Source organism: Melanerpes formicivorus, unplaced genomic scaffold, assembly GCF_026170545.1.
Source record: "Melanerpes formicivorus ecotype bairdi unplaced genomic scaffold, bMelFor1.0.p_v2 SCAF_1, whole genome shotgun sequence".
NCBI classification, from domain to species: domain Eukaryota; kingdom Metazoa; phylum Chordata; class Aves; order Piciformes; family Picidae; genus Melanerpes; species Melanerpes formicivorus.
In genome coordinates, this window is record NW_027142353.1 from 25,056,959 (window position 1) to 25,084,848 (window position 27,890).

Genomic DNA, 27,890 nt, shown 5'->3' on the forward strand with positions numbered 1-27,890 from the left:
CAAAGAATGTTTAGCTATACTAAAAATCCCACAGTCTAGCGCAGTAATGAAATGAAACTTCCCTTTAGAGAAGCTGCCAGCTGTAGCTAAGACATTACTGAGACATTACAAAAAGCCTTAATCCTAAACCTTTTTTAATAAGGTATTAACCTTTACAGAGAGACCAAAACTAGTATTAATCTTCCCAGAATCACAGATGTTGAGCTGCACAGAAATAAGGTCAGAATGCTATTTTAAGTTAAGCAATGCCACTCTCCCAGGCCCTTATTTAGACATACTTCTCTAAAAAAAATGAGTTATTAAGTCTTCATTTGCTTTGACATAGCTATTAGACAAGTAACTGTGGAAGAAAAAGAGTTACTGTCTTGCAAACAATTCCACTGTTTTTTTTCACTTCTCACTCTTGAGTGTTGCATGACATCAGCTATCTTCATGATAAAAAAAAAAAGCCAAACCATACATGATTTAGCCAACATGCAAGTAGCATCTGAGTACGCAGCATACAGAAATCGATTCAGGCATAAACAATTCATGGGCTTTTTTTATTTCAGTAAAACTAAAGCTTACAGATTCTTAACTCATAACCATTCAGAGAGACATCCATAAAAAGTTGTATTAATAAAAACTGACACGCTTCCAGGCCCCTAAAGTATTTCAAACATTACAGTCTCCCTGCCTTACACACTGTCACAAAAAGTGAACAAACACATTCAGTAATTTCAAGCATACCATTAAAAAGACACCAGCAAGTGCTTCAGTTTTCTGTACCACACAACTTTTATTTCAAACTCACATCTTTCTAGGCAATGTATCCAAAATATTTGACTCAAGAGTACCTTTAGACTGTAAATATTCTGAAACAGGGCATCAAGCCTTTCCTATCTCCAACCAAAATGTAAGTTTTTAGCTCATGTTATAAAAAAGTAACCACATGGAATGTGACAAGTCATAATGTGAAATCAAAGTGCTTTAGTCCCATAGCGCAGACAGACACTAGTGGTTATCTAGCCATTTGTCAAAACACCTCAAACACCAACAGAGATGTCTGTTCTCTTGCACTCCACCTTGCAAGACTTTTGGACCATTACTGTAAAATTTCATTAATTGACAGCTAAGCAGTACAAGTGGACCAACAGTTTCACTTTGATACTCCGAACAGTGAGTTAAAATGAGGCATCATTTTTCCACTTTTCAAGTTTCCTTAGTAATTACCAAGGTTCTACTATATTATTCCAGATAAAACTATGTTCCAGTTAGTATTTTAAAGTTCAAAATATGCTGTATTCAAAATCCCAGGGAATCAAAACCCTCAAGTTATTTTCTCAGGCTCCAACCCCCTATTTAAGACTCACTATTTTATGCAATTCTTTGCTATTTGCATGTGAAGAGATAACACTTCACCCCACAGCAGAAACGAAAGAACTATAAACTCTCAAAGCAAAAAGCTACTTTAACAAGGTTTGGACACAGGTAGCTGCATGGAATATGTGCTCAACTGAGAAGTGGCCATGCTGATAAGGGTTCATATTGCAAGTGTTCAATCAGAAAACTTCCTTCTGCAGAAGTCTAAATAGGTATTTATCTTAGAGAGTGAATGGAGGTGAAAGACCTAGGAATCTGATTATCTTCTCTGCTACAAAAGAATTTGCTATACAGTATAATTTTCCCTCTTTAAGACATTCCATTCTGTACAAGTTTACAGCTTCAAGGGGAAGGGCTGAGAGAAAATTTCTGGTCCTGTCCCACAGATGTAAAGGCAAAGTGCTTTGCAAGACTGATTTTATCCATCACATTTGTGGCAACCAACCCAAAATGAAGGCACATGGAATCTATAATAATATAGCTTATAAATCACAAACTAAAGCTGAACCTCTGTGTAATTTCTAGTCTTTGCATAACAGTAATGACCAACACCTATGCAGAGATTCAGGGTTTTCTCTTCTTGTAACTTATCCCAGAAACAGTTAAGTGTCACTTGCATGCCTATGCAAATACTGTCCTTTATTATGTTTTGACACAAAGTGCTGAAATTGGTAATTTATCTGCATGGGAAGTCTGAAATCAATGAATTGGTAACACCTCCTTCCCCTGTTGCTACAAGAAATGCAAGAAGCCACCAGCAACAGCTAGTCAGCTATTACCTTGAAAGTGCACAACTCCCAGCAGCAGTTTCCCTGTGAGGTGGTCTACAGCTTGTGGCACTCATTTAATCAGTGTCTCAGATTTGGATTTTAACATGCCAAAGCCTATCTACTTTTGGTTAGTGGCTGGCCAGACATACACATACATTCTGAGGAAGCCAACAAATCTTGCACTGAAACTGGCCGTACCTTAATATCTAAGCAGGGCTGAGCTACTACCTTGAGCAGCACTCAGGATCCAGGGTCAGCTCTACCTCATTCTTAAGGAAAGCCGAATCAAGATTCAAATCTACCTCTTACATTTCACTGGAGTTGCTACCTTTAAAGTAGAGAAACAAGATTCAAGGTTTCGGAAAGCTTTAGCAGACGGATAGGCTTGTCAATCAGATTAAGACTTATGAGATCATTAAACAATTCAAAGCCTGGGTTATCACTTCTCTAGAAATACAGGTTTAAAAGAACTCAAAACACCATTGCCATCACTTGAGTATGTCATTATACTGCTTTCACTTGGGATGATAAACAGGGACAGAGTTTCAGAGTTCTAGTTATTCAACTTGTCTGTGAATTCACAACCCCTCCCCCCTTGTTTTTCCTTCTTCATTTCTGCACGAAGTCAGATAAAGGGATTGGCACCCAAGTTACTAGCAAACAGAGTAACATTACAGGACCATATTAGAGTTTCATAAAGATTTCATGCAACGGTGTCTGTGCTCTTCTCTACAAGAGAATGACTTTCACAGGTAGCACATACAACACAATTTTCTGTTTTTAAATGCAGTGTATTACATGAACAACACTAAAAAGAATTGACCAGACTTAATAAACTAAAACTGCGCTAGGTCTGGCACTGGAGAATTCACAGTGATTAAAATAAAATCGCTTTGCCCAAGGCAAAACATATCAAAGACAGAAGACGACTCTTTGTTTCCTTTATGTTGTATTAGTATTCTGACAGCAATAAGTAAGCTCAGTAGTACCTCAGACAGCAGAGACTTCTGCACCTGGTTCACTTTATTGTTTGCATGATGTCAAATAAGACAATGAATAAAGTCAACAGAGGCTAAAGTCTTTGCTGGATTGAAGCTTGGCTTCTGAATGAAAACTGTTATCTACCATCTCATTTTGGGTACCTAAACTCCACGCTGTGCCAGGTGGTATTGCTCTTAAGAGAAACGTAAAGTGTATTTGCATATTACTGAGGTGTTCTTACTTGCAAGTTGTTTGTGAGTAGTTTATAGTACCAGTTGATAATACAAGATTAGAGAATTTGCATTTCTTTCCCCCCCACTCAACTTGCTAAGCCTAATGGATTCACTAACATAGGTTTCCAATCCCAAAGCCTTCTTTCAGGGAGAAAGAAGCACCAGTTTTAAACACCCCAGCATTTCTCAATGTACCTGCTGCTTCTCATTTCAGCACTGAGAGCCTGGCCAAAGCAGCTGCTCTTGGCAGTTGTAAGCCACCAGAGCCCGACTGACCCACTGGGCTCTCTGACCCCATCAAACTGAGAGTTGAAGGAAGACATTCAGGACCTCTCTGCCCACAGTACATGAGTGTAGATGTGCACCCACTTGTACCTGCCTCACCTTCTGCGCTATACCCTAGGGCACTTTGGTCTGTTCGCCCACCTCCCAGACCTCCAGCTGCCTGGCCTCATCCAAAGACATTGGACTTTGGCCTGAGCTTGAACGATGCTTTCAAAGATTTCTCCTCATGCTCTTCCTCCTCGGTGTCACCACGAAAGGAGGGCGTGTTGTGGATGATCTGAGTCCTGAAGCGGATCTTATTAAGACGAGGCTTCATCCGCCCACTGCCAGAGGCCTTCCTGGTCATCTCCTTACCCTTGCCTGGCATCGCTGTCCCTTCAGTGCCCTCGGCTTCCTCTCCAGTGCTGTGATGATGGTGGTGGTGGGACAGCCGGTAGCTCATGAGATTAGAGGGCAACACCTTGGAGAGCCTCCAGCGCCCACCCCCATTGCTGGCAGCCCCTTCTTCTTCCTCCTCCTCCTCATCCAGGGCCCCCACGAGGCTCCGCATATCCCCTGAGGTACCCTGGTGCAGGTACTGCGCAGCCTTGCGCCCGCTGTAGTCACGGATGTCCACGTCGGCGTCGTAGGCTCCCACAAGCAGCTTTACCACTTCGGCGTGGCCGTGCATGGCGGCTATGTGCAGCGCGGTGTGCCCGCCGCTAGTGCGCGCGTTGATGTCCACGGGCAGTTGGTGCCGCTGGGCAAAGTTGACCAGCCTGGCCAATAGCTCCTGCCGCCCGTGTTTGGCGGCCCAGTGCAGCACCGTGAAACCAGTGATGAAGTCCCGCTTGCAGAACAGCGCCGGTTCGCAGCTCAGCAGCCCCTCCAGGCTCTCCCACCGCCCGTCCGAGGCGGACAGCATCCATGCGTGCTCCAGAGGATCCAGGGCCACGGCACCGGTGGTGCTCCCCTCCTCGTCGGCGGAAGACAAGGAGACCGAGGCGCTGTCTGAATCACCGCCGCGGCCGCGGCCACCCCCGGGGAGGGCACCGCGCTTCAGCTGGGGCGAGCCGCCCCGCGTCGCCTCCCGTAGGCTCCTGCGGCCGCCCCCCTGCGCTGCCGCTCCGGGGGCGCCGTCGGCCGCCCCTGCCTCCTCCGCTGGTGGTGGAGGAGGAGGAGGCCTCCCGGGGCCCGCCGCTACTGCAGCCTCTTCACCACCGCCTCCACTGCGCCCGGGAAGCGGCCCCCGCCGGGAGCCCTTCCGCTGGCCTGCGGCCGCCGCCGGGTTCGGACGGGGTGGCTCGCCCCGCCGCCGCGCGGGCTGAGGGCAGCTGCCGGCATCCCCAGTCGCCGGTGGCGGCGCCTCCTCATCGCCCGCCTGCGGGGAGGGCAACGGGCTCGGCCGCTGCGCGCTGTCCCCCACCACCGTTGCCGCCGCCTTCTCCTCTCCGGAGGTCAGGGCGGCGGCGGGGAACTCCAGAGCGCAGTACCGGCGACGAAGGTGCACGTACTTGACGCCGGTGTCCGGCTCCTGGCGCACGGTGGCCACAGCATTGACCAGCTCCTTGAAGCGCTGGCGGGCGGCTGTGCGGCAGTCAGGGTCTGAGGGGCTGTGCCAGTCCCGGAAATGCTCCAGCAGCTCCGTGTTGCGGGCCCGCCCGCCCCGTGCCGCTAGGAACTGCACCACCGACTCCTGCTGCAGCTCCGCTGGTTCCGCCATCACCGCCCCTGCTCCATCGTGTTGCTTCGCCACCACTTCTGCTGCCACTGCGGGCGCGGCAGTGCCGCTGATACCCGGGCCCCTCCTCCTGGCGGAGACATGCCCGGCAATCACTGCCGCGAAGGCGGCGGCAGTGGCGACGCCGCGCCACCCTCCGGCCAGGAGGGGCCGTGTCCGCCGCCCCGCTCCAGGAGCACCCGCCTCGGCCGCGGCTCTGGGGCGGCTACCAGTGCCCCCCGCCCCCTTCTCCTCCCCCCTGCGCGGGGCCGCCGCGGCCACGCCCGCCAGCCACTCGGCACCGGTCCGGCGGCTGGGAGCGCCCCGCCACGGCTGCCGGTGGGTGCGCGCACTCTCGACGGCGGCTCCGCCCGCGTCGTTCCCTCTTTCCTTCCTTCTCTTCTTCGGATCGCGTCGCCTCGTCTGCCGGGGATATGGCCACTTCCCGCGCCAGTCGGCAGCCAGTAAGTCCTCTCCGCGGTGCGGAAGCCGAGAGGAGCGGGCGGGGAGCTCCGCCAGCTGTTAGCCGCCGTGGTGGCCGGTGGGCAGCCCCTGCGCTGGGGGTACCAGGTGGTAGGTGTCACCGCGGCGTGGCTGAGGATACAGGTCTGGTAGCGCGGCGGCAAGAGGAGAAGGGGAGCAACTGTTACACCCTGTGGAGGGGTGGCAGTGACCTTGTACAGAGCTGCTCTTACTAAGGGGGACCGGGGGCTGCCCCTGTTGGAGCAGGCGTGCGTGAAAGCTGCTTCAATGCGGGTGTCAGAAGGGAGTGCGTGGAGAAATTAAGCCTTAGCATACCGTTTAGTTCCCGAAGTTGCCAGGATTTAAAAAAAAACAACCAAACACCTTTTCGTTAAAGGCTCTCATTTTCAGGTGTTGCCCTTCTTAGAGGTCCCAGAGCGTATCGTGTATTTCAAGTAATGGTTGCAGAGCTGAATCTTAGCTTTTGAAGAAACATAATGGTAAAGCTGTCATCTGCTTTTAAGACATGGAACACATCCATGCGTTAGTGCTGGAGCATTAGTTTCATGATTCATTTATGACTTTTCAGCTGTGTTTTACACCTCAGCAATGTAAACCACCAAGGGACTCTGGAGACAACAGGGAGAAATTTTGGGGATAATCCTCCACCCTGACTAAAGAGGTTTTCTTTACTTGGTGTGATTTTTATCTGGGACAGTGTATTGTGTCAGTTCTTGATGGCACACCCAAGGGAGCAGCGTGGGAGCGCAAGAAGAAGGAGGAATTGCTTTGAGTTTGGGTGCTGAAAGAGTTACTTGTTTGACAATTGTTAGAGCCATCACAGGGCATGACCATGTCCTGGCCAACCTCCGCTGGAGAGTGAAAGGTCATCGTTCATGTTTTTGTGCATGCTCACAATTTGACTGTCGAGCATAGCTTCCTTTCTCTTGGGCCTCCCACCCAGAGACCTCTATTTCACATGTACTCTCATCAGGCCTGTACAGATCCTTTGGAGTTTCACTATAACATAGTACAATGCTTTAATGTCATATAAGCGTTCTCTGCTCATGCATACTATTTACATATAGCCAGGTGGCGAGGTGGAGAGTCAGTACTTCACAGCACTCGCAGGAAACTAGAAAAATGTGGAAATAAAAGAGCCTAAGTAAGCAAAAAATACAAAATTACTTTATTGATTCATGTTTGTGTGAAGAGCGCAGAGATGCAATAAATCAACAAGACTGAGTGAGATCAGGACTGAGGGTCCACTAAGTGGATGGATTTGGTAGGGAAGAGAGGGAAGATTTTGTTTTCAGTTGTTTTGCAAAAGTGCAAAATCACTCTCAGAATGCAGTCTGACTTTCTTCTATAAATCTCTGTAAATCTGCAGTCAGACTACAGAAAGTATGAGGTGCAAGTATTTAGTACTTCTGATTTTTTAAAATGTGACTTCTTGGGAAAGTTTTGGCAGACATTGCCCTCATACAGCAGCATACAGTGCTTGTCATTGATTAATTAAAAAGGGGAAAAATTCCTTATTGCAGTCAAAGAGGTCTTCTGATAGCAGCTGCCATTCTTGCATGCAAGACCAGCATTGCTTTCTCATTCGTACAAGAAACATCAACAACAAGGCACTGATGTGGTCAAGGGTGAAAAAGACTGACTTCAGTGCTTTTCAGGAAACAGAGATGAAGCTGCAACGCACACAGCTGAGCCAGCACAGCCAAAGAAGTGCAGATCTTCTGAAAATGACTGCATTTATGACACCAGTACTGATAACAGCATGATTATTTTTCTGTCATAGTCATCTCAGAGGGCTGAACCAGGTTTCCTCTTCTTTGTTTTTTCCTCCTCCTATATTTTCTGTTCTGTTATTTTGCTAAGGTTCCTTTTCTTTTCTCTCTCTACTGACCCTATCTATTCTCCGTCTCTCTCTGAGGCATGTATTGACATCAAGAGATGTCAGTTATATGCATGCCTGCACCACATGTCTACATTTTAGATTTTCTCTACCCAAAAATTGGAAGTCTTTTTCTACTTGTCACCAAAATCTACTTACATCATGTCTTATAAGGCAATAACAACATTGATGTTACTGGATTAGATATAAGTTCAGTTATTGGGAAAGTAATTCAGTGTGAGAGAGTAATGCAATTCATGAGTGGTGGTTGATGGAATTTAATCCAGCTGGCAGCTGGTCACTAGTGGTGTTCCTCAAGGCTCAGTGTTGGGACCACTTCTGTTTGCATCTTTATTGATGACCTTGATGAGAACGTAGAGTGTACCATCAGTAAGTTTTCAGATGACACCAAGTTAGGTGGGAGTGTTGATCTTCATGAAGGTAGGGAGTCTCTACAGAGAGTGGTGTTCTCACCCACCCTTGTGGCTGATGCCCAAAGGGACTTGGACAGATTGGATCAATAGTCCAATGTTTTAGTTGTCACCATTTTTCTAAACTGGTGATATGGTAGTAATTTCTCTTTTTTTTTTTTTTTTAGCTGGGTAATGTATTATTTCTTTGAGAAGTAGAATGAATGCAGGCATCACAGGGTCAGTTTTGTGGATTTTATTTCTTGCATATTTGTTAGACTACAACACAGTAAGCACAGTATGAGGTGCTGGCACTGCAGGAGAGCCACGATGCCCTTGGTAATTTTCAGAAGGAAAAACATAGGTTAATGCTTTTCTACTGAGAATGTTCTAAGTGATAGCAGATGAAACAGGTTTACAGAGTAGTTCTTCCATAAGGAAGGTGGAGGAAGGTGAGTCTCCAATGACAACAGCAGCTCTTGTGACATTTGTCATGTGGAGAACAGAAGTATAAACGTGCAAGAATGTAAATGATGGGACAGAGAGGTGTGTCTTTACAAATAAAGACATCACAATATGCAGCCTGAAATAGTAAGAGAACTGGGAATCAATAAAGAACACAAAAAGGAGGAATTGTTGGAAAACGTTTCCAAGTTTTGATTGTCTGGGGCAGCTTGTGCCATGTCAGCAATTTGACCTTACCCTTATTACCTGTAACTAACATAGTTTTGGTACCCTTATCACTGAACCCTCCCCATATATCTTTCCTTAACTAACAAGGTGTCCTTTGAAGACAGCAGAAACCAGTAGTAACTGGATGCAGCTTAAACCTTTGAACTTTTAGGATAGTGCACAGGCCTAATAGGCTAATAAAAATTAACTTCTGTGTCTGGGGAGGTGTAAAGCCTAATTTTAATGAAGATGGGATGTATGATGTGGAGGCTGTACATGTAAGGGGGAATGTGTAGTAGGTGGACGAGGGAGTTTTTACATTCTGAGTACCTCAGCCAATGGAGAAAGGAACAAGGTTCCTTGTGGCTGGGAATTTAGGATAAATGGAGGCTGTGTCCTTCAGCAGTTTGAGGCTCCACAGGGATATGCCCTGTAGATTTCCCTTTATTTGAATAAATTTTTACAGGACTTCTCTGTCTCCTTCGTGAACAGTAATGTGAGAAATGAGCTCACTGCTAAATTTTAAATACAAACAGTTTATTATAAAGGCAAAACAGTGCTGGGCGCATAGCAGATTCGCTAGAGGCGCACCATAACACCATAAGTTGAGCTTATATAGACATCAAACACATATTCATAAATATCTCCACAAATCCCTTTACATTTCCCAAGCATGCTCCCCCCCCCGCCTTCCATTCCCAGTCCCACCTGTTGTTGGCTGTGGTCATCAGGGCTGGGATAATGGTTTGCGGTCTTGACCCAGCCAGTCTCAACATCTCGACACCTCGACACCTCACCCTCTCTCCATTTCTCTCCCAATACACATCCTACACAACACAGACTACGACCAGCCAGTCAGCTTAAGGATCAGACCCTGCGGTTCATAGCAACACTGGCACCCACTTTCCCCTTGTGAAAGCCAAATATAACAATTTGTCACAATATCCTCTGGCAATGAAAGTTTTCTGTACATAGGCTTCTAAATCAGTACGACTGAAACTGTTTCCAGTTGAGCTGCACAACATTTCTTGAAAGTTTAAAGAGCTTTTATTACAGCATTTTTTGTGAAGTTGATGGCTGAAGATTCTATTGTGTCTTAACTGTTTTAACAGTTTAATAGCAGTTAAAATACTTTTAAAAAGTAGTTATGTTATAAAATAGTAGCAGATCCTACATCAATCTATCTCCAATGTTTAAAATTTTGCTATTGATGTAGCATTGGAGTACGCTTCCAGGAATCTCATGTGTACCACGATCATTTGTACAAACCAAGCTATTTCCTTTTAGTTTTAGCATTTTTAGTATGCTCATTGTCTTGATGTCATGATGCTGGATTGGTAGTTGATATTTGACAAGGAATGTGCAGCTCTTGACATTTCTAATAATATATATAATATTATCTCAAAGTTCTGATGTATAGATAAGTGTATTATTTTCCATAAATAGCAATTTCAATGCTGGCTATTCAGAACGAGTTCTGATTTATAACTTCCTGTGATTCTGATCTCTATTTTGAATTCTGCCTAATAATTTTTCTTCATTTGTAACAGGGAACCAACTGTGATCTATCTTCCCCCCCCAGTATGGGCTTCACTTTGATCCTTCAAACAGTTCTGTAAAGTAAATTTGAAGGTGTCCTTAAATCATGGAATAATGCTTCACGATGGGTATTTTTTCAGACACTTGCTTTTCTTGATTTTGTGTAAATCATGAGGAATGAGTTCTAGCTTCCCCTAGTGGAGTTCCTTTGCTGCCATTGCTAACTGCTCTGCAACTCACTTCACTAACATGTTTTTAAAAATATTTTTCTGTAGCAAAATCATGGCTATCGGACTTTATCCTTGTCTGGGCATGTTGGCTTTGGTAGTTTACCCGAACAACTTGTTAAAAAATCCATCAAGCAGGGCTTCTGCTTCAACATTCTTTGCATTGGTAAGTAGTATTTGAGTGATTTAAGCCTTTAGTAGTATACCCACCTCTAGGAAGTGACTGAAATTTAAACCAATTGCAATGTTAAGCCTGTCCTTTAATGTTAAACATGAACTATAATTCCACCTGCTCCTCCAGCTTTGCTTATTTGTATCGATCGTTTGTTTTTATATTTATATTTTGGTAAACAATCTGAAGACCAAAAATGTTGAAAATGGATGCCATGCATTTGTTGATGTGTGGGCAGTTTCTTGGATTGTTTTGAGTAAACAGGGCTACTCTATTTTTACTGTAACGAAGAACTTCAGACTAAAAAGTCCTACAATTCCAAGGTGGTGTTGCTTAAGTGTTTCTCTACTTAATGGATGTTTGCTCTTGTATTTTACCCTTATTCAGAAAAACCCCTGTGTTGAGCCCTGTGTTTCACAGATAGCTAGTCAGCTTTTTTAAATCTGTAGGAAATTAGTTCTTGCTTTTAAAGGAACCAAAGTGTCAAGAGACTGTTCTTATTACTCATTAGCAATTAACTCTTTTGTATCTCTGGGATGAAATAATTAACTAATTATAAAAATGGAATGTAGGCAACCATTTTGCTCTGAGAAATCCATTGACAAGTTTTGTGTAAATTTGTCAAGTTGCTGTGCTAATGCTGTCTGTGCTTAGTAGGTATTTATTGGATGTGCAAAATGTCTTCCCCATCCCTTCTGTTTAGGGGAAACTGGAATTGGAAAATCAGCCTTGATAAACAGCTTGTTTAACACCAATTTTGATGACCCTGTGTCAACACATTTTCTGCCACGTGTACAACTTAGAGCCCAGACTTACGAACTCCAGGAAAGTAATGTTCTTTTGAAGCTGACTGTTGTAAACACAGTGGGATTTGGTGACCAGATAAACAGAGAAGACAGGTAAGTGCCCTCTCATTGCTGTGGTAGGCAGAAGTGATGATCCTCAATTACAAACTGATTTGTATGTGGGCTTTGTAGGAAGTACTTGTCTTGCATATGTTTCAAATTTTTAGTTAACTGCTTTCCCAGTGTACTGGAATAAGCATGTTTTGCTTTTCATCTAGGAGATGGTTTGAGGAATCAGATAAACTCTGACCCTTTCTTTATGATATAAATCTTCTCTAAGTATGTAAATAAAATGTGCAGGAGTGGTTAGAGTTTCTTTTGAGGTGCAGTGAAGCAGGGAGAAGGTGAACGGGAGACTTTACAAGCAACCAAACAAATTCTGATGTACTGTACATTCTCTAGATTAGATCTAAAGGGTTTTTAACAATTTCACTGGCATATTATGAAGAACTTCAGCTGGAGGGAACATCATGTGGATAATGAAGGCCTTTGTTTTTCTGTTGGACAACATAAGATGCCGAGATACTGTGTTACTGTCAGAACTTTTTTTTGAGTCTATGCTTTTATGAATTGAAGATTTTAAAATACTGAACTCTCTCAGCAGATTTTGTTTCTTTCACCTTAATTATTGAGAATGTTAGCAATCCTTTGTGTGATATGAGTGCCTAAATGGCGGTAATTATGAATGAGAGTGTTTTGTTGAGATTACCAGGAGGGCAATGTCTTATAATATGACTGGAAAATACCTATTGCTAGTGACTTGGATGAATGAGATCCAGGTAGATATTATTATAGATATTAGAAGTTGCCGTGTGTGGTATAGGTGCTGCCTTTTAGCCCTGCTTTTAATTTTGTATGTAAGAACTACTTCTGAATTTTGATAACATTTGATTAGGTTTGTAAGCTTAGTGTAGTAGCAGAAATGTAAGGGCACTTGAATGCCTGGCTACGCTTTCTTCTTTAGAAAGCAGATTATAATCTGGTTTCAAGTAGAATTGAGTATACTTAAATTGTACTTATCGTAAATCAGGTTTACATTCTTGTCTTACATTCCTCCTTTTCAATTTTTGTCTGTTAAGAGCTCTCTCATGTACAGTACTCCATCTTCAGAAGATAAAGGAGGTCCTATTTCTTGTTACTGGTAACTGCATGTTCTTTCTTTTCTTTTATCTCAGAGTTTCTTGTATCTTCTTTGTGTCTAAGAGTTCTGCAGTTGCATAGCTTGCTTGCAAAAATTTATAAAATATCACTTGGGAAGATCAGTTATAATCATAAATAACTTTATGTAGCTTTTTTCACTTTTAGTAGCTAGAATTTTTTCTTTCTTTGCTAGGTGCACGTTTTTTGGGTTTTTTTAATAGTCTTTCAGAAATTAAGATTACTCTGTACATATAATTTTCTGCTGCGCTGGGTACTTGAGCAGCCTTTTGGTGTGCAAGGAAAGAATTCAGCTAAGCTCTGGTTGTTAAATTTTATTTCTTACAGCTATCAGCCAATAGTGGATTATATAGATGCACAATTTGAAGCCTATCTCCAGGAAGAACTGAAAATCAACCGTTCTTTATTTATCTACCATGATACACGCATCCATGTCTGCATCTATTTCATTTCACCTACAGGCCATTCCCTAAAAACCTTAGACTTGTTAACCATGAAAAGCCTTGACAGCAAGGTAAGACTTTGAAAGAATTTCTAAGGATTTGTCTTTTTTTCTGAAACATCTTGCAGCTTTTACATCCTCTACCATCTTTCAGTTCTCTATCTGTATGTTTGGTTTTGGGATTTGTTTTGTACTGTTATGTATATGTTTAGAATAATTTGTTTCCACAAGTAGGTGGTAGTTCATCACCTGTTTATTTGCAAATCAACAGGAGGGAGAGAGACACCCGGCAAGAATGTTGGACAAAGAAGCACAATGATTTATCTTTGTTAAAGTACAGCTGCCAACTTTAGTAACAAACTGTTAACATCTTACAGTGTTTGGGTAGGGTACCCTCCATGAGTGCTGCAGTAGTTCTGATATTTCTCATTCACTGTTGATTTGGGGACTGCTGAAAAGTTGGCACATGGGAAGCTTTGCAGCACTTACTTTACAGTTATCTTACAGATAACTGAGAAGGCGAATGCCATGAACAGAACACCCTGCCAGCATGTTTTTCTTAAAGATAAAAAGTGTTTAAAACTACACATCTTGATTTGTTTTGAAAGTTTAAAATAGTGCAAGTAATCACACTATAAACTTTCTAAATATTCAACTCTTTTTTCTTGTGTGAACTGGATGAAACTAAATGTTTAACCCATGCTGAGAAGCCTTACTTCATCTGGGTTTAATTTGTTGGCATTTTGGGACATTTGAAAGCTGAAATGCATTTGCTGTTCTTCTTTCCTTTGTTATTTACTAGAATTTCTCCTGCCTTTTTCCTGCATTTTGTTTGTGAGATGTTTCTTCAAGATACCAGCTGTCTTACTCACATTTGTGATTGATGAGCATATTCAGTGTTTTTGTAATTTTGTTCATGGATAGCAGGAGCAGGGAAGTCATTGTGCCCCTGTACTCTGCATTGGTTAGGCTGCACCTTGAGTACTGTGTCCAGTTCTGGGCCCCTCAGTTTAAGAAGGACATCGAGACGCTTGAACGTGTCCAGAGAAGAGTAGCAAGGCTGGTGAGAGGCCTTGATCACAGGCCCTATAAGGAGAGGCTGAGTGAGCTGGGATTGTTTAGCCTGGAGAAGAGGAGGCTCAGGGGTGACCTCATTGCACTCTACAACTACCTGAAGGGAGGTTGTAGCCAGGAAGGAATTGGTCTCTTCTCCCAGGCAACCGGCACCAGAACAAGAGGACACAGTCTCAAGCTGTGCCAGGGGAAGTTTAGGCTCAAGGTGAGGAGGAAGTTCTTCACCGAGAGAGTCATTCATCATTGGAATGGGCTGCCCAGGGGGGTGGTGGAGTCACTGTCCCTGGAGGTGTTCAGGAGGGCTTGGACATGGCACTTGGTGCCATGGTCTAGTCCTGAGGTCTGTGGTGACAGGTTGGATTAGAAGATTTTTGAGGTCTCTTCCAACCTTAGTGATACTGTGATATGTTTTGTAGTTTGAACTTTCTCAATAGCACAGAGCAAGTCAGGGGGAGGTGTGGTGGGACAAAGGTGTGGGAGAGCTGGTCCTCATCTTTCTGCTGTGGTGTTGGTTTATGCCAGATTAAAATGTTTGCAAAATCGCTCTGTAATACATACTCCCTGCTAGAGAGCCTTGATACTAGAATATGGGACAGTTTCATGGACCATATTGTTCTACTCTGAATTTTGAAGGTGGAGTAGGATAGAGGTGGTGGATTCACCATCACTGGAAATGTTTTAAAAGAGACTGGATGAGGCACTTAGTGCCATGGTTTAGTTGATTAGATGGTGTTAGGTGATAGGTTGGACGCGATGATCTCAAAGGTCTTTTCCAACCTGATTCTGTATTAATGTTTTGTATTATAAACTGTAGATTTGAAAAACCCCACAATGTATCTGTGAGCAGTACATTTTTCTCTATTGCTTATAAATTGGATGACAAGCTAAGAATTTGCCTTTTAGCTTTTTAGACTCTGGAAAGTTTTTCTTAGGACTGAATCACTACAGACCTGCCATATTTCATTCATCCATTAAGGGCTGCTTCTTCTGTATTGATTTCTTACTGGGATCTAGTGATAACTCATCTAATACATCTGCATTTTTAAGTCCTTCTTCCAGAATTATATACAAATCACTGTAAAATCAGGAAATTACATGACTGTACCTTGTGGAGTTTGAGTTTCCTGGGGTTTTTTCCTTCAAAAAGAATATTTGGAAAGTATCTGTATTGATTCATACACTTAAATCAGCCTGTAAGATATCAACCAATAATAATTTCAAATATACATATATTTTTCCTTCTCTGTAGCAGAAAGGGACAACAAATGCTTTACATTAATGTAAGGTGCTACATAAAAATATTTATTTGGAGTAACAACATGTTTTCTAATGGTGGGGGAAGTGACATTTGGCATTTCATACAGAAGGATGGTTAGAAGGCTGGATCTGCTGCTAGCAAAGAGAGAAGCAATACGCATGGATGAAGTTTATCCTGGTAGTTTTATATGGTCATTCTGTATTGATACTGAATGAGGCAGTCTCAGCTGCTTCTTCCCACTGTGCATGTGGAAGTGTTTCGGGCAGCCAGTTGCCTGGATGACAGAACTCATTTAAAATGAAAACTAAAGATTTTTGCTTAGTTAGGGAACTGATCAAGCCCAAAAGTAATCTGTCTCCTTGGATAGCCACCTGGCAATGAACAGCTGCTGACAAGGGGAAGGGCAGGATTATTGATTTTATTGCAAGTGTGGGCATTTTATGTGGGGTTAAATTTATATTTTATGTGAGGATCAAGTTAGATTAATGGCCTGTATTTCTGTGGTAAAATTCAGTTTTGTAGTTGTTGAGAATTGTAGCTGAGAAAGAGGCTGGAAGAGAGTCAGCTGGTTCCTAAGTGAGTAGTAGGCACAGGAGAGAGCAGTGGGACTAGGGGCACATCTATATGTGGTCCCAACTGATACAGTTTTAAGTCTCTTGTTAGTAAAAATATATGCTCTCAATTATTGTTATTCTTGGGTGAAAGTACTGAGATACTAGTTTCCAAATAAACCTTAGATGCTGTAAGCAGAAATTTCATTTAGCACATCAAGCAAAGAAAACTTTCTTGCTTATCTAAAGCCAGAATATCACTTTTAATTGTAGTACAATGGTTGTGATTTAACATCAATGTTCATAGCTGTAATCACAGTTTCTAGTGATTTTGCTTTTCCTTTGTTACTGGTCTCCTCAGTAGCCTTTCCCTGCTGTACTCATGATCTAACAGATCATCTCCTAATTAATAAGTGCTTGGAAAAAAAATCACGTTGAAAAGACAGAGTAAAGGTTAATTTAATTCTGAGGACTCCGTGTTCCGTCCATTTTTAAAGTTATACAATAGAAAACCTGAATTGGTGTCCTTCAGCTAGTTCAGCTGAAACTGTAAATAGCTTCTGGTTGTAATAGCTAAATTAGCTCATTTACATATAAAAGAAAATGCTAGAGTTTTGTTTTATGTTCCATATATATTCATAGAATCATAGAATCAATAAGGTTGGAAAAGGCCTCAAAGATCATTAAGTCCAACCTGTCACCCAAGACCTCATGACTACTAAACCATGGCACCAAGTCCAGTCCCCTCTTGAACACTTCCAGGGACAGTGACTCCACTGCCTCCCTGGGCAGCACATTGCAATGGCTAACAACTCTCTCTGTGAAGAACTTTCCCCTCACCTATTGCCCTGTACGTGCTTGGTTTGTGTATGCTACACAGTCCAGGAGATCATCATCCAGAAGTCATGCTTTGAGTTGGCACACTTTAGTTAATTTGGAACACTTAATTTCATATTCATTTAATTTTGCTTAAACCAGAAGATTTATTTCAGTAACATCCATTTTGAGCCTGTTCTTGAGATTCCATGCTTAGGCACTTCCATTCAGACAGAATATTCAGAAGAATAAAAAGAATGTGAGTGGGGTTTGTGGGTTTGGTTGGTATTTAGTTTGTGGGTTTTGGTGTTTGTTTTTTCTTTTCTTCCCCCCTCCCCTTTTTTTCCTTTTTTTGATAAGACTCTTGTCTTCTGAAGTCAGGAAGAACTATTTGTATTGTTCTTGCAAAATACTTGGATATTGACATTAATTCTTTGTGTCTAGTTCTGAAAAATGCGTATTGTAGGAGTAGTGACAGTGTTTTTAAGAAAAAAATGGTGTCTACTACCTTTGTAAGTTAGTGATGTAACTATTTTAGGAAATGGGGCAGTTTACCGTGGTAAAAATTAATTTGGAATTCTGAATAATTGGTGTAAACAAGATTCTTCAGTCTTTGTCATTCTTCTCTTTGCAATAGACACTTGAGAAACTCTCTGCTGCAGTGGTGAAGTGAACAAGATAATGTAGCTGAAAGGAATCCAAGGAGGAGGCTCAGAGAGAGGCAGTGTTTGGTAGCCAGCTTCCTCTTCTTTGTGTCCTTAAACCGTCAGCTTTCATTTAGCACCTGAACCATGTCCCTCAGTGCTATAAGCTAAAGCAATCCATTTTTTTTTTAGCAGACATATACATGCTTAATGTGGTTTAGTTAATAAGTAGGCATTGCTGTTCTTTTGAGTTCTTTTGCTTCTTTTGGTGAGGGGTTTGGAACACAAGCCCTATGAGGAGAGGCTGAGGGAGCTGGGGTTGCTTAGCCTGGAGAAGAGGAGACTCAGGGGTGACCTTACTGCTCTCTACAGCTACCTGAAGGGAGGTTGTAGACAGGCAGAGGTTGGTCTCTTCTCCCAGGCAGCCAGTACCAGAACAAGAGGACACAGTCTCAGGCTGCACCAGGGGAGGTTTAGGCTGGAGGTTAGGAAGAAGTTCTTCACAGAGAGAGTGATTGCCCATTGGAATGGGCTGCCCAGGGAGGTGGTGGAGTCACCATCATTGGAGGTGTTCAGGAGGAGACTTGATGGGGTGCTTGGTGCCATGGGTTAGTTGTTTGGGTGGGTTGGATTGGGAACATACTTTTGAGCAGGGCCTGTTGGGACAGGACAAGGTGGGGGAGGTGGTCTGGAACTCAGAGATGGGAGATTTAGGCTGGAGAGAAGGGAGAGATGTTTGACATTGAGGGTGTTGAGAGGCTGTCCCAGGTTGCCCAGAGGGGTGGGAGATGCTCCATCCCTGGAACCATTCCAGGCCAGGTTGTCTGGGGCTCTGAGTAACCTGCTCTGGTTGGGGATGTCCCTGCTGACTGCAGAGGGGTTGGACTGGATGATCTGGAACAGGTTGCCTAGGAAGGTGGTTGGGGTCCTATCCCTGGGGATATTTGAGGTGAGGCTCAAGAGGGCTCTGGGTAACCTGATCTAGTTGAGGATGTCCCTGCTGAGTGAAGGGGGGGGTTGGACTGGATGACCTCTGGAGGTCTCTTCCCACCCAGACCATTCTATGACTCTATGACTCTATGGTTGATGGGTTGGACACGATGCTCTTGAAGGTCTCTTTCAACCTGGTCTGGTCTATTCTATTCTATTCTATTCTATTTCACAGTATGATACCTCCTTCCTTATTCTTTCGTCAGAAGCAATTCATTTTAAGGCAGTATATTAAATAAGCTCTTGTTATTTTGCTAAGTGATACCAGTTAATGCATTTATCATAGTTTGTGAAGCCTTGATACCAGCTGATGGAAAAGTTTTAAACAGCTTATTGCCAAACAATGTAATTTATAAAAGGTGTCAGATAAAAATGTAATTCTTACACATTTTGTATCATTAAAAGGTGAACATTATACCAATTATTGGCAAAGCAGATGGCATTTCTAAAACTGAACTACAGAATTTCAAGAACAAAATCATGAGTGAATTAGTTAGCAATGGTGTGCAGATTTACCAATTTCCAACTGATGATGAAACCTTCGCTGAAATTAATACCACCATGAATGTAAGTAAATGACAAAACTGTTGATACTTCAACACTAAAGTATCCCTCTCTAATGTAAATTTGTGCCTTCAGCATTATTTTGAGGCTCATAGGTTTGTATGTCACAAGTTTGCTTATTTATTTTATTATCTCTGTAAAAAGGTCATATGTTTTTGTGGTTTTGTTTGTTTTCCCTACTTGTAAATCTTCCTGTCCCTCTGCTGTTAATGCCACATGTTTTAGGAGGCCTTTTTATTTTCCTGGCTCAGTAACAGAAAATAGATTCTTACTCATAGTTGCTTTTTCTAATTTCTAATAATCAGTACATAATTGTTAACATAGAAAAATAGATTGGCTTTACTCTTTTCCTCAGCAAATAGTACTTCTGTTACAGAAGATACTCAAATGCCTCATTTCTCATTTTCTGTGGTCTTTATGATAGCAAATCTTCCATATGCCTTTTTATTTAGTACATTCATTTGAAATGGGGCACACATTTTCTCTGGGGATTAAGAAGTCAGATACAATCCTGGCTTGTTTTACTATTGTCCACTCAGATCTTCCCAGGAGTATCTACTGTCTTCAGCTAAGCTTGTGAAGGTAGATTGCTTTGACCACTGTCTGTACTTGCAGTTCACGTGCATATGCTTGTAGATGTACATGAATGTATGTTTGCATCTACTGTGGTTTGAAAATAGGAAGAACCCAATGTGCTGTAGTATATGGCTCTGCATTCCCAACCTCTGTCAGTTGTGCCAGGAAGTGAGGATGTGCAGGCTGATGCTCAGAACAGGCCCTTCTGCTATGGGGAAAAGTGATTGTCTGTTGCTTACCCCTTTCATGCTCTGCTAGTGATTTATCATAGAATGGCTTGGGTTGGAAGGGATGTATGAAGGTCATTTACTTCCACCCCTGTGCTATGGGCAGGGACACCTTCCACTCGATCAGGTTGCTCAAAGCCCCACTCAAAGTGGTATTTAACATTTCTCAGCCGTGGAGCATCTATCTACAGCTACCCTGAGCGATGTTCCAGTACCTCACCAACATCATAGTGAAGAATTTCTTCTTTATAGCTAATGTAAAGCTACTCTCTTTAAATTTAAAGCCATTACCCCTTGTCTTATGACTGTAATTGCTGATAAAGAGGCCCTCCTCATCTTTCTTGTAGGTCCCATTTAAATACTGCAAGGCTGCTATAAATCTCCTAATTAATGATTTTTTCTTTCCTTTGGTTGGTTGTTGTGGGTCAGCATGTAGACAGTCAGTACCCAGCCTGTATTTCTGGCCATTTGGCCAAGGCTACAGCACTAACTCTACCTCAGGTTCAAACCTGTGATCATCTCGTGACTGTTACTGGGAATATGAATTTGGACTGAATGTGATGGGAAGGATCTGGAGGTGCTGGAACGTGTCCAGAGAAGGGCCATGAAGATGATTAGAGGGCTGGAGCACCTGTCCTATGAGGACAGACTGAGAGAGTTGGGGCTGTTCACTCTGGAGAAGAGAAGGCTCCAAGACCTAATTGTGGCCTTCCAGTGTATGAAGGGGGCCTGCAAGAAAGCTGGGGAGGGACTTCTTAGGGTGTCAGGTAGTGATAGGACTAGGGGGAATGGAAAAAAAATAGAAATGGGTAGATTCAGGTTGAATATTAGGAAGAAGTTCTTCACCATGAAGGTGGTGAGACACAGGTTGCCCAGGGAGGTGGTAGAAGCCCCATCCCTGGAGGTATTTCAGGCCAGGCTGGATGTGACTCTGAGCAACCTGATGTAGTGTGAGGGGTCCCTGCCCATGGCAGGGGTGTTTGAACTAGATGATCCTTGAGGTCCCTTCCAACCCTAACAATTCTATGATTCAATGGCTCAGGGAAATGTGTTCTAGAGCAGCTTTCTATTTACTGCTGATACTCTTCCTACTGCAGCTCAGGATGTAGGTGGCCACCTTTGCTACTGGAACAAACCTTCTGAATCAGATCCAAACTGTGGTCCAGCAGGAACCACACATCTTTTTCTCCAAAGTGCTTTTACACATGGTTGGACTCACCATGTGCTGGGGCATGGTGTTGTTCCTCCTGACATACAGGACTCGTCATTACTCTCATTTGAACTTCATGAGATTCCTGATGACCCATTTCTACAGCTTGTTGTGGTTCCTCTAACCTGGCACCACACTCGGCTGTCAACTGCTCCTCCCAGTGTTGTTATGGTAGTTTGACTTTACTGTAGTTTGACTAAGTGCTGTTCTCTCTACAGTGGTTTTTGGTTTGAAACTGTCTGTTGGCTTTACCTTTAATGGCAGGTTTTCCCCCTAATTTATTTCCCAAGTGTTTACTTTTGAGTGTTTCCATAGGAATGCTAAGAGTTAAGACTGTACTGGTGTGACTCTTACAGGGGTGTTTGCCGTTTGCTGTAGTAGGAAGTACAAAAGAGGTGAAAATTGGAAACAAAGTGGTGAGAGCTCGTCAGTATCCCTGGGGCATTGTACAAGGTAAATGAATTCTCAGAGGTGTTTCAATGAGGTTTTTGTTGTTGAAATACAAAATTCACCAAAGCTAAAACAGGCTGGTACTATCCACTGATGCCATGTTGATTGTATTTTGGATCAACAATTTAAGGAGTCTGGCAATTCACAGTGGAGGTGTGCACTGACTGGTGGTTGCATCAGCACTGGTGCATCTCTGAGATGGTGTATGTAATATTTGGGTGAATTAGTATGGTGGGCAGTGCCTTTAGCACTACCAAATTTCAAAGTTTTATGATTGTCAGTAAAGAAGAGAGGGGGGGGAAAGAGAAATGTTTCAACTGAAAGCAGGAAATCGGGACATGCTGGAACATGTTCACCAGTCTACTCACAATTAGTGCTTCAATGTGTGTATTAGAGATTCCATGGAAGTGTAAGAGACAAAAGAAACAATGAGATACATTTTCCTGGAAGCATAATTAGTATACAAAATAAACGAATCTAACACTGCTTAAAACACATTTTGACAATTTTTCTACTTGTGCATGATAATGAAATGTGTTTTTATTTTAACTGCTAGTGGAGAATGAGAACCACTGTGACTTTGTAAAGCTTCGCAAGATGCTTATTTGCACCAATATGGAAGACTTAAGAGAGCAGACTCATGCACGACATTATGAGTTGTACAGACGCTGCAGACTGGAAGAGATGGGCTTCAGGGACACTGGCCCCGAGAACAAACCAGTCAGGTAAAGGACTTCACATGCAGCACCTGCTTCCAACATCCATTCACTCCACATTTGACTGTAATGACCCAATCTAGAGCAGGGTTCATATAAAGAGTAGGTTTTCTCAGAGAAAAAAAATGGAGTTTTGAAAATCAAAGTATGTAGCTCTTTGTTAAGTTATCTTCATGGAGAAGTGTATGAGATTTTTATGAGCATTGCTTTTAAAGGTATACAAGCTAGTTGTATTTCTGAACTCTTTCAGAGTAAACATGAGGATTTTACTTTTGGTCATGGAGAAGGTCAGTTTTCTTCAGGTACATGCACTTAATGCCTTTTAGATTATTTTATTGTATATTACAGATTCACAGATTGCATTGGGTTGAAAGGGACACTCAAGGTCATCTGTGAAAGGTCATCTTGTCCAACCTCCCAGCAGTAAGCAGAGACACCTCCAACTAGATCAGGCTGCCCAGGGCTACATCAAGTCTGATCCTGAATCTCACCAGAGAAGGGGCCTCAACTACATCGCTGGGCAACCCATTCCAGTATTTTATCACTCTCATTGTAAACAACTTCCTCCTTATGTCCAACTTAAATCTAGCCTGCTCCATTTTAAAACAATTGCCATTGCCCTCATCCTATCATTAGCCCTTCTACCCAGCCCATCCTACCATTAGCCCTTCTAAACAGTCTTTCAGCAGCCTTCCTATAGGTCCCCTTCAGATACTGAAGTGTATCTATAAGGTCTCTCCAAAGCCTTTTCTTCTCCAGGCTGAACAGCAGCAATTCTTTCAGCCTGCCTTCATAGGAGAGGAGTCCAGTCCCCTGATCATCTTGGTGGCCTTCCTCTGGACCTTCTACAGCAGGTCCATGTCTCTATTGTGTTGGGGACCCCAGAGCTGGACACAGTACTCCAGGTGAGGTCTCACCAGAGCAGAAGAGAATGGCAGATCATTAGCATGCTGGTTTACGTACTTTCTTTGTAATGTTACACCATTGACTTTCCATATGATCTGCCATAATAACACATGTCTAGCCTTTGCAGATCAAGAGATCTTTTGCTAGACTGTAAGATACTAATGGAGGATTCCCAAGGAAAGTTAAGCAGAGGGCTGGAGACACTTGATTGTTTCATGTAGTAAAGCTTCTTTCTGCAGGAGATATTTAAAATTTCTATATCCAGTTTGTATAATCTTAGATTTCCAATTCTGTCACCACCCTCTTTCAACTTCCTTTGGTTGTTTTATGCTTGGGACTGTATGGGGAGGAACTGGCGATTCAGGAGTGATTCAAGCCTTCATGGTTTATCAAAGTGCTGTTATTGCATAGTCATGGTGGGAAATACTGACTTAAACCAGACATGAAAACAAAATATTACTTTGCATTAAAAAAGGTTTCTAGTGCTTTGAACCAACTGGTTTGTTTACTTCTTTTTCACTTAGTGATTAGACTGCCTTTACCCATTCTGTGCTGGTAAAAACAAAGGACAAACAGATGTCTGCCAACTAAACCATGCAACCAAACACCCCATCAAGTCTCCTCCTGAACACCTCCAGTGATGGTGATTCCACCACCTCCTTGGGCAGCCCATTCCAATGGGCAATCACTCTCTTTGTGTAGAACTTCCTAACATCCAGCCTAAACCTCCCCTGGTGCAGCTTGAGACTGTGTCCTCTTATTCTGGTGCTGGTTGCCTGGGAGAAGAGACCAACCTCTGCCTGTCTACAACCTCCCTTCAGGTAGTTGTAGAGAGCAATAAGGTCTCCCCTGAGCGTCCTCTTCTCCAGGCTAAGCAACCCCAGCTCCCTCAGCCTCTCCTCATAGGGCTTGTGTTCCAAACCCCTCACCAACTTTGTTGCCCTTCTCTGGACATGTTCCAGCAAGTCAACATCCTTCCTAAACTGAGGAGCCCAGAACTGGACACAGGACTCAACCTAACCAGTGCAGTGTACAGGGGCAGAATGACCTGCCTGCTCCTGCTGGCCACACTGTTCCTGATGCAGGCCAGGATGCTGTTGGCCCTCTTGGCTGCCTGGGTGCACTGCTGGCTCATGTTCAGCCTATCATCAACCAGCACCCCCAGGTCCCTCTCTGCCTGGCTGCTCTCCAGCCACTCTGACCCCAGCCTGTAGCACTGCATGGGGTCGCTGTGGGCAATGTGGAGAACCCAGCACTTCGATAAAAGCTACCATCCACAGAACTGTTTGCTTCCACAAACAGAATTGTCTTTGTAAAACCTCTTAACAGTTTGCATTTTACTAATGGTATAAAGTGATGTTTGTATTAGAAAGTTGGTTTAGAAATAGATTGCTTCATGGAGATATAGAAAAGCTAAGTTCCCTCTGGTGCGTAGTTTGTATGTGTGACCCACTAAATGTCAGTCTATTGTTTTGGCAAAATGTTACACTTCATTAGTTTTGGTAAGTCCCATCTGTTGCGAATGCCATTGTTTTGGAAGGATGAGAACAAATCTATAAAAAATTAAGTTTTCCCCAGATTTATTGCGGCAGAAAGAGAAAAGTGGGACTGGATCTAGGATGTGTGGTTCTCCCTGAGTTGTATTTCATGGTGAATGACACTGAGGTCTGAAAATGAAAGCATTTGTCTTTTGGAGAGATGTTTTATGGTACCATAAAAAGGGAAGAGAATTTAAAGGATCTATATGTAGTATTTTTAGCAGGCTAATCTAGCCTTGCCCATAAGGTGCTTTATGAAGCTACTGAAGAAACAATAACAAGTGTCATCCTCAACAGCATGAAAGAAAACATCTCTTCCCATAGAGGAAACTCAATGCTTCCCACTGTGATGACTTGTAGATTTGCATATCTTTCAGAGTAGGAACCACTCTGTTCTGGGCAAAAATATGTTACTAAATGGTTGTCCTCTTTGTCCATAAGGATGTTCATGACATCTACACATGGATTCCGGGAGCTATAGTTTTAAAATCTAGTTAATACTGTGTGTCAGTCCATGACTGATGATTAAAATGTGATGCTACTTGTGTAAATAATGATCAAAAGGCATTTTGAGAAGTCCTATTTTAAGTCTGTGATATAGCTGCCTACTTACAAAACTTGATTGTCTGAATTGGGTTATTTTGCCTAAACTGAGAAAATTTCTGCCTGACTTGAATAATTGGTGCATTTTACAACTGGAAGTTGTAGCATTTGAACGTTGACACTTGAGTAGCTAAAATGCTCTGCCTTTTTGGCATGTCATAAAAGGGCTGCCTGTGAAACTCCTGTACCACTCTCCTGGATTTAAAAGTACAACAGTACTTTATTCATTGAGAATTGTATGCTACTGCAAAGCAAAACCAGTCATCCTTGGATTTGCAGCTACCTTGCGAGACAGGCTGTGGACACACTTCTGTAAAGGCTTTCACTCTTACATGTGAAAAAATATGTTGGCAAGAATTATTTTTTTATGGGAGACATGGAAAGAGATAGTTTCATCACACAACAGAAAAATATATTTGCATCTTTATTACTGAGTTTAGGAGGGAAGATAAAGATAGTAGTAGCCTGAAGGGGCTGGTCTATGTTTTTAAAAGCACCTATTCCTTAATGGCCTGTATTTTGTGAATTTGTGTCATCACAACTGTTAATTTATTTGCAATTGCATTCTAAGAGCTAAGTTTTTAATTAGCCAGATTTCCAGGGGCTTCCATGATCAGTCTCTCTCGCCCTAATAGCTTAATGAACTAACTCTCCATTTTCTACCATCAGTAAAGGGTTGGGTGCTTCTAGAGGATTACGTGATTAGTGCTCTCACTGCAGAAAAAGCAGACGACCTCTGTTCCTACTAGTTGTTGTCATATGTCTGAATGATGCACTGTCTTTTGAAATGTAGGGGAACTGGGCAGTAATGCGTCAGGAAGAGGTGGTCATGGGTGCTTTGGAAGTGGCTAAGGCTACTGCACGTGAAAGGTTCACATGAGTACTCCCAGTAAGTAAAGAGTATTTAGGAAGTATGGAGAGACACTAACTATGGTTAAAAAGGTGTAATGATGTAGGCAGGACTTCGGATATTGTATACTAAAATAAAGTAATCCATAGGAATTTGGGTTATTCTTCTAATTTCAGGATACCTGGTTTATACTAGTGTTTCATCAAACCATTATTTGTTAAATTGGATAACAATAATCAGCATAATATATATTAATGAGCAATTAGGAACTTACATAATCTCATTCGCTTACCTTGTAAAACCAACATATTACACTTTTTTAATGAAGAGGTCAGAGGTATCATACTTAAAGTTTATGAGAGTTAACAGTCATGTATGTACCTTATCAAATTAAAATATAATGTGTGGTAAAGCACTTTAAAAATTAAGAATCCACCTTGTGGTGCTTCAGGGAAAAAATGGTATACCAAGGCTAAAGCTAATCATACAAGTATAATTTGGTTCCCAAGCCATGTAAAGCAGCCAATTGGGAATGGGCTTGGAAAGACTTTTAGGGCAAAATGTATGTGATGAAGTAAACAGATAGCAGAGTATTTGTGGGGATGATCTATGCATTTGAAGCAGTATCTGTTGGATGTAAAATCCAGGAAGTGCTTTTATTACATATTTTAATTAATACTTAAAATTTGGATTTGCATTTCTTTCTTGTTGAAAAATGAAGATAGACGACTTCTTTTTTCTAGTCCTGCTTTTTTGCTGTCCCAGTTATGTCAATTAAGAGCATGAACTCCTAGTTTCAGGTCATTCTCAGCAAGAGATAATTGCTGAGATGTCCTAAAAGCAAAAATACGGGATAGTTTGAAACAGAAATCTAGATATGAAGAGTTCTTCCAGCCAAACTTCTAAATATATACACACATAGTAATCCTAGATGCTTGCAAGGGAGAAGAGGATTTACTACCGTTTTGAAGTTGGACATTTTATAAGTCCATTTTCCAGTCTAAGCTATGCTGTTGGTTAATGGAAGATTCTTGTTTTGAAAGAAGAAACTTCATAGACAGGGGTCTGTTGAAGAAAGCTTAGGAGTGATATTCAGGCTGTATGATTGCATGTTTGGATTCTCTGATGTTAATAATTCTCATTTAGTTGTTTGCTTTTTTTTCTGTGCTCATAATCACAGTTTGTTCTTCATAAGAATTACAGTTGAAGATAACTAACATAAACACCTCAGTTTCACAATATGTGAGCAATTATATATTGCATGATTTATTCTTCCCTCAAACTGGGAGTGGCTCTAGAGTAGCTGGAGAGCAGCCAGGTAGAGAGGGACCTGGGGGTACTGGTCAATGGTAGGCTGAACATGAGCCTGCAGTGTGCCCAGGCAGCCACTAGGGCCAATGGCATCCTGGCCTGGATCAGGAACAGTGTGGCCAGCAGGAGCAGGGAGGTCATTCTGCCCCTGTACACTGCACTGGTTAGGCTGCACCTCGAGTACTGTGTCCAATTCTGGGCCCCTCAGTTTAGGAAGGATGTTGACTTGCTGGAACATGTTCAGAGAAGGGCAATAAAGTTGGTGAGGGATTTGGAACACAAGCCCTATGATGAGAGGCTGAGGGAGCTGGGGTTGCTTGGCCTGGAGAGGAGGAGGATCAGGGGAGACCTTATTTCTCTCTACAACTACCTGAAGAGAGGCTGTAGACAGGTGGATGTTGGTTTCTTCTCCCAGGCAACCAGCACCAGAACAAGAGGACACAGTCTCA

General features: G+C 42.6%; 2 protein-coding genes across 4 annotated transcripts in view; one reads left to right on the forward strand and one right to left on the reverse strand.

Annotated features, from left to right (window-relative positions):
- Positions 1–523: 523 nt before the first annotated feature.
- On the reverse strand, positions 524–5,531 carry SOWAHC (sosondowah ankyrin repeat domain family member C). Its single transcript, XM_068137353.1, has one exon. It carries the CDS (start codon positions 5,331–5,333, stop codon positions 3,798–3,800), a length of 1,536 nt encoding a protein of 511 aa, XP_067993454.1. The 5' UTR covers positions 5,334–5,531; the 3' UTR covers positions 524–3,797.
- Positions 5,532–5,625: 94 nt separating this feature from the next.
- The window catches only part of SEPTIN10 (septin 10), a 32,285-nt gene continuing 10,020 nt past the window's right edge, over positions 5,626–27,890 (forward strand). For 2 of the 3 annotated variants that reach the window (XM_068137363.1, XM_068137379.1), the window contains exons 1-7: positions 5,626–5,794; positions 10,589–10,706; positions 11,416–11,611; positions 13,043–13,229; positions 18,896–19,057; positions 21,424–21,520; positions 22,074–22,242. In XM_068137363.1, coding sequence (XP_067993464.1) covers positions 5,765–5,794; positions 10,589–10,706; positions 11,416–11,611; positions 13,043–13,229; positions 18,896–19,057; positions 21,424–21,520; positions 22,074–22,242 — 959 coding nt within the window. In that variant the 5' untranslated portion in view covers positions 5,626–5,764. Of the gene's footprint in view, positions 5,795–10,588; positions 10,707–11,415; positions 11,612–12,636; positions 12,699–13,042; positions 13,230–18,895; positions 19,058–21,423; positions 21,521–22,073; positions 22,243–27,890 lie in introns of those variants that run through there. The other variant, XM_068137370.1, reaches the window with a different exon arrangement.

Bases quoted from the DNA above. Each gene is read 5' to 3' on its own strand.
- SOWAHC (XM_068137353.1), bottom strand. From the start codon at position 5,333: ATGGCGGAACCAGCGGAGCTGCAGCAGGAGTCGGTGGTGCAGTTCCTA.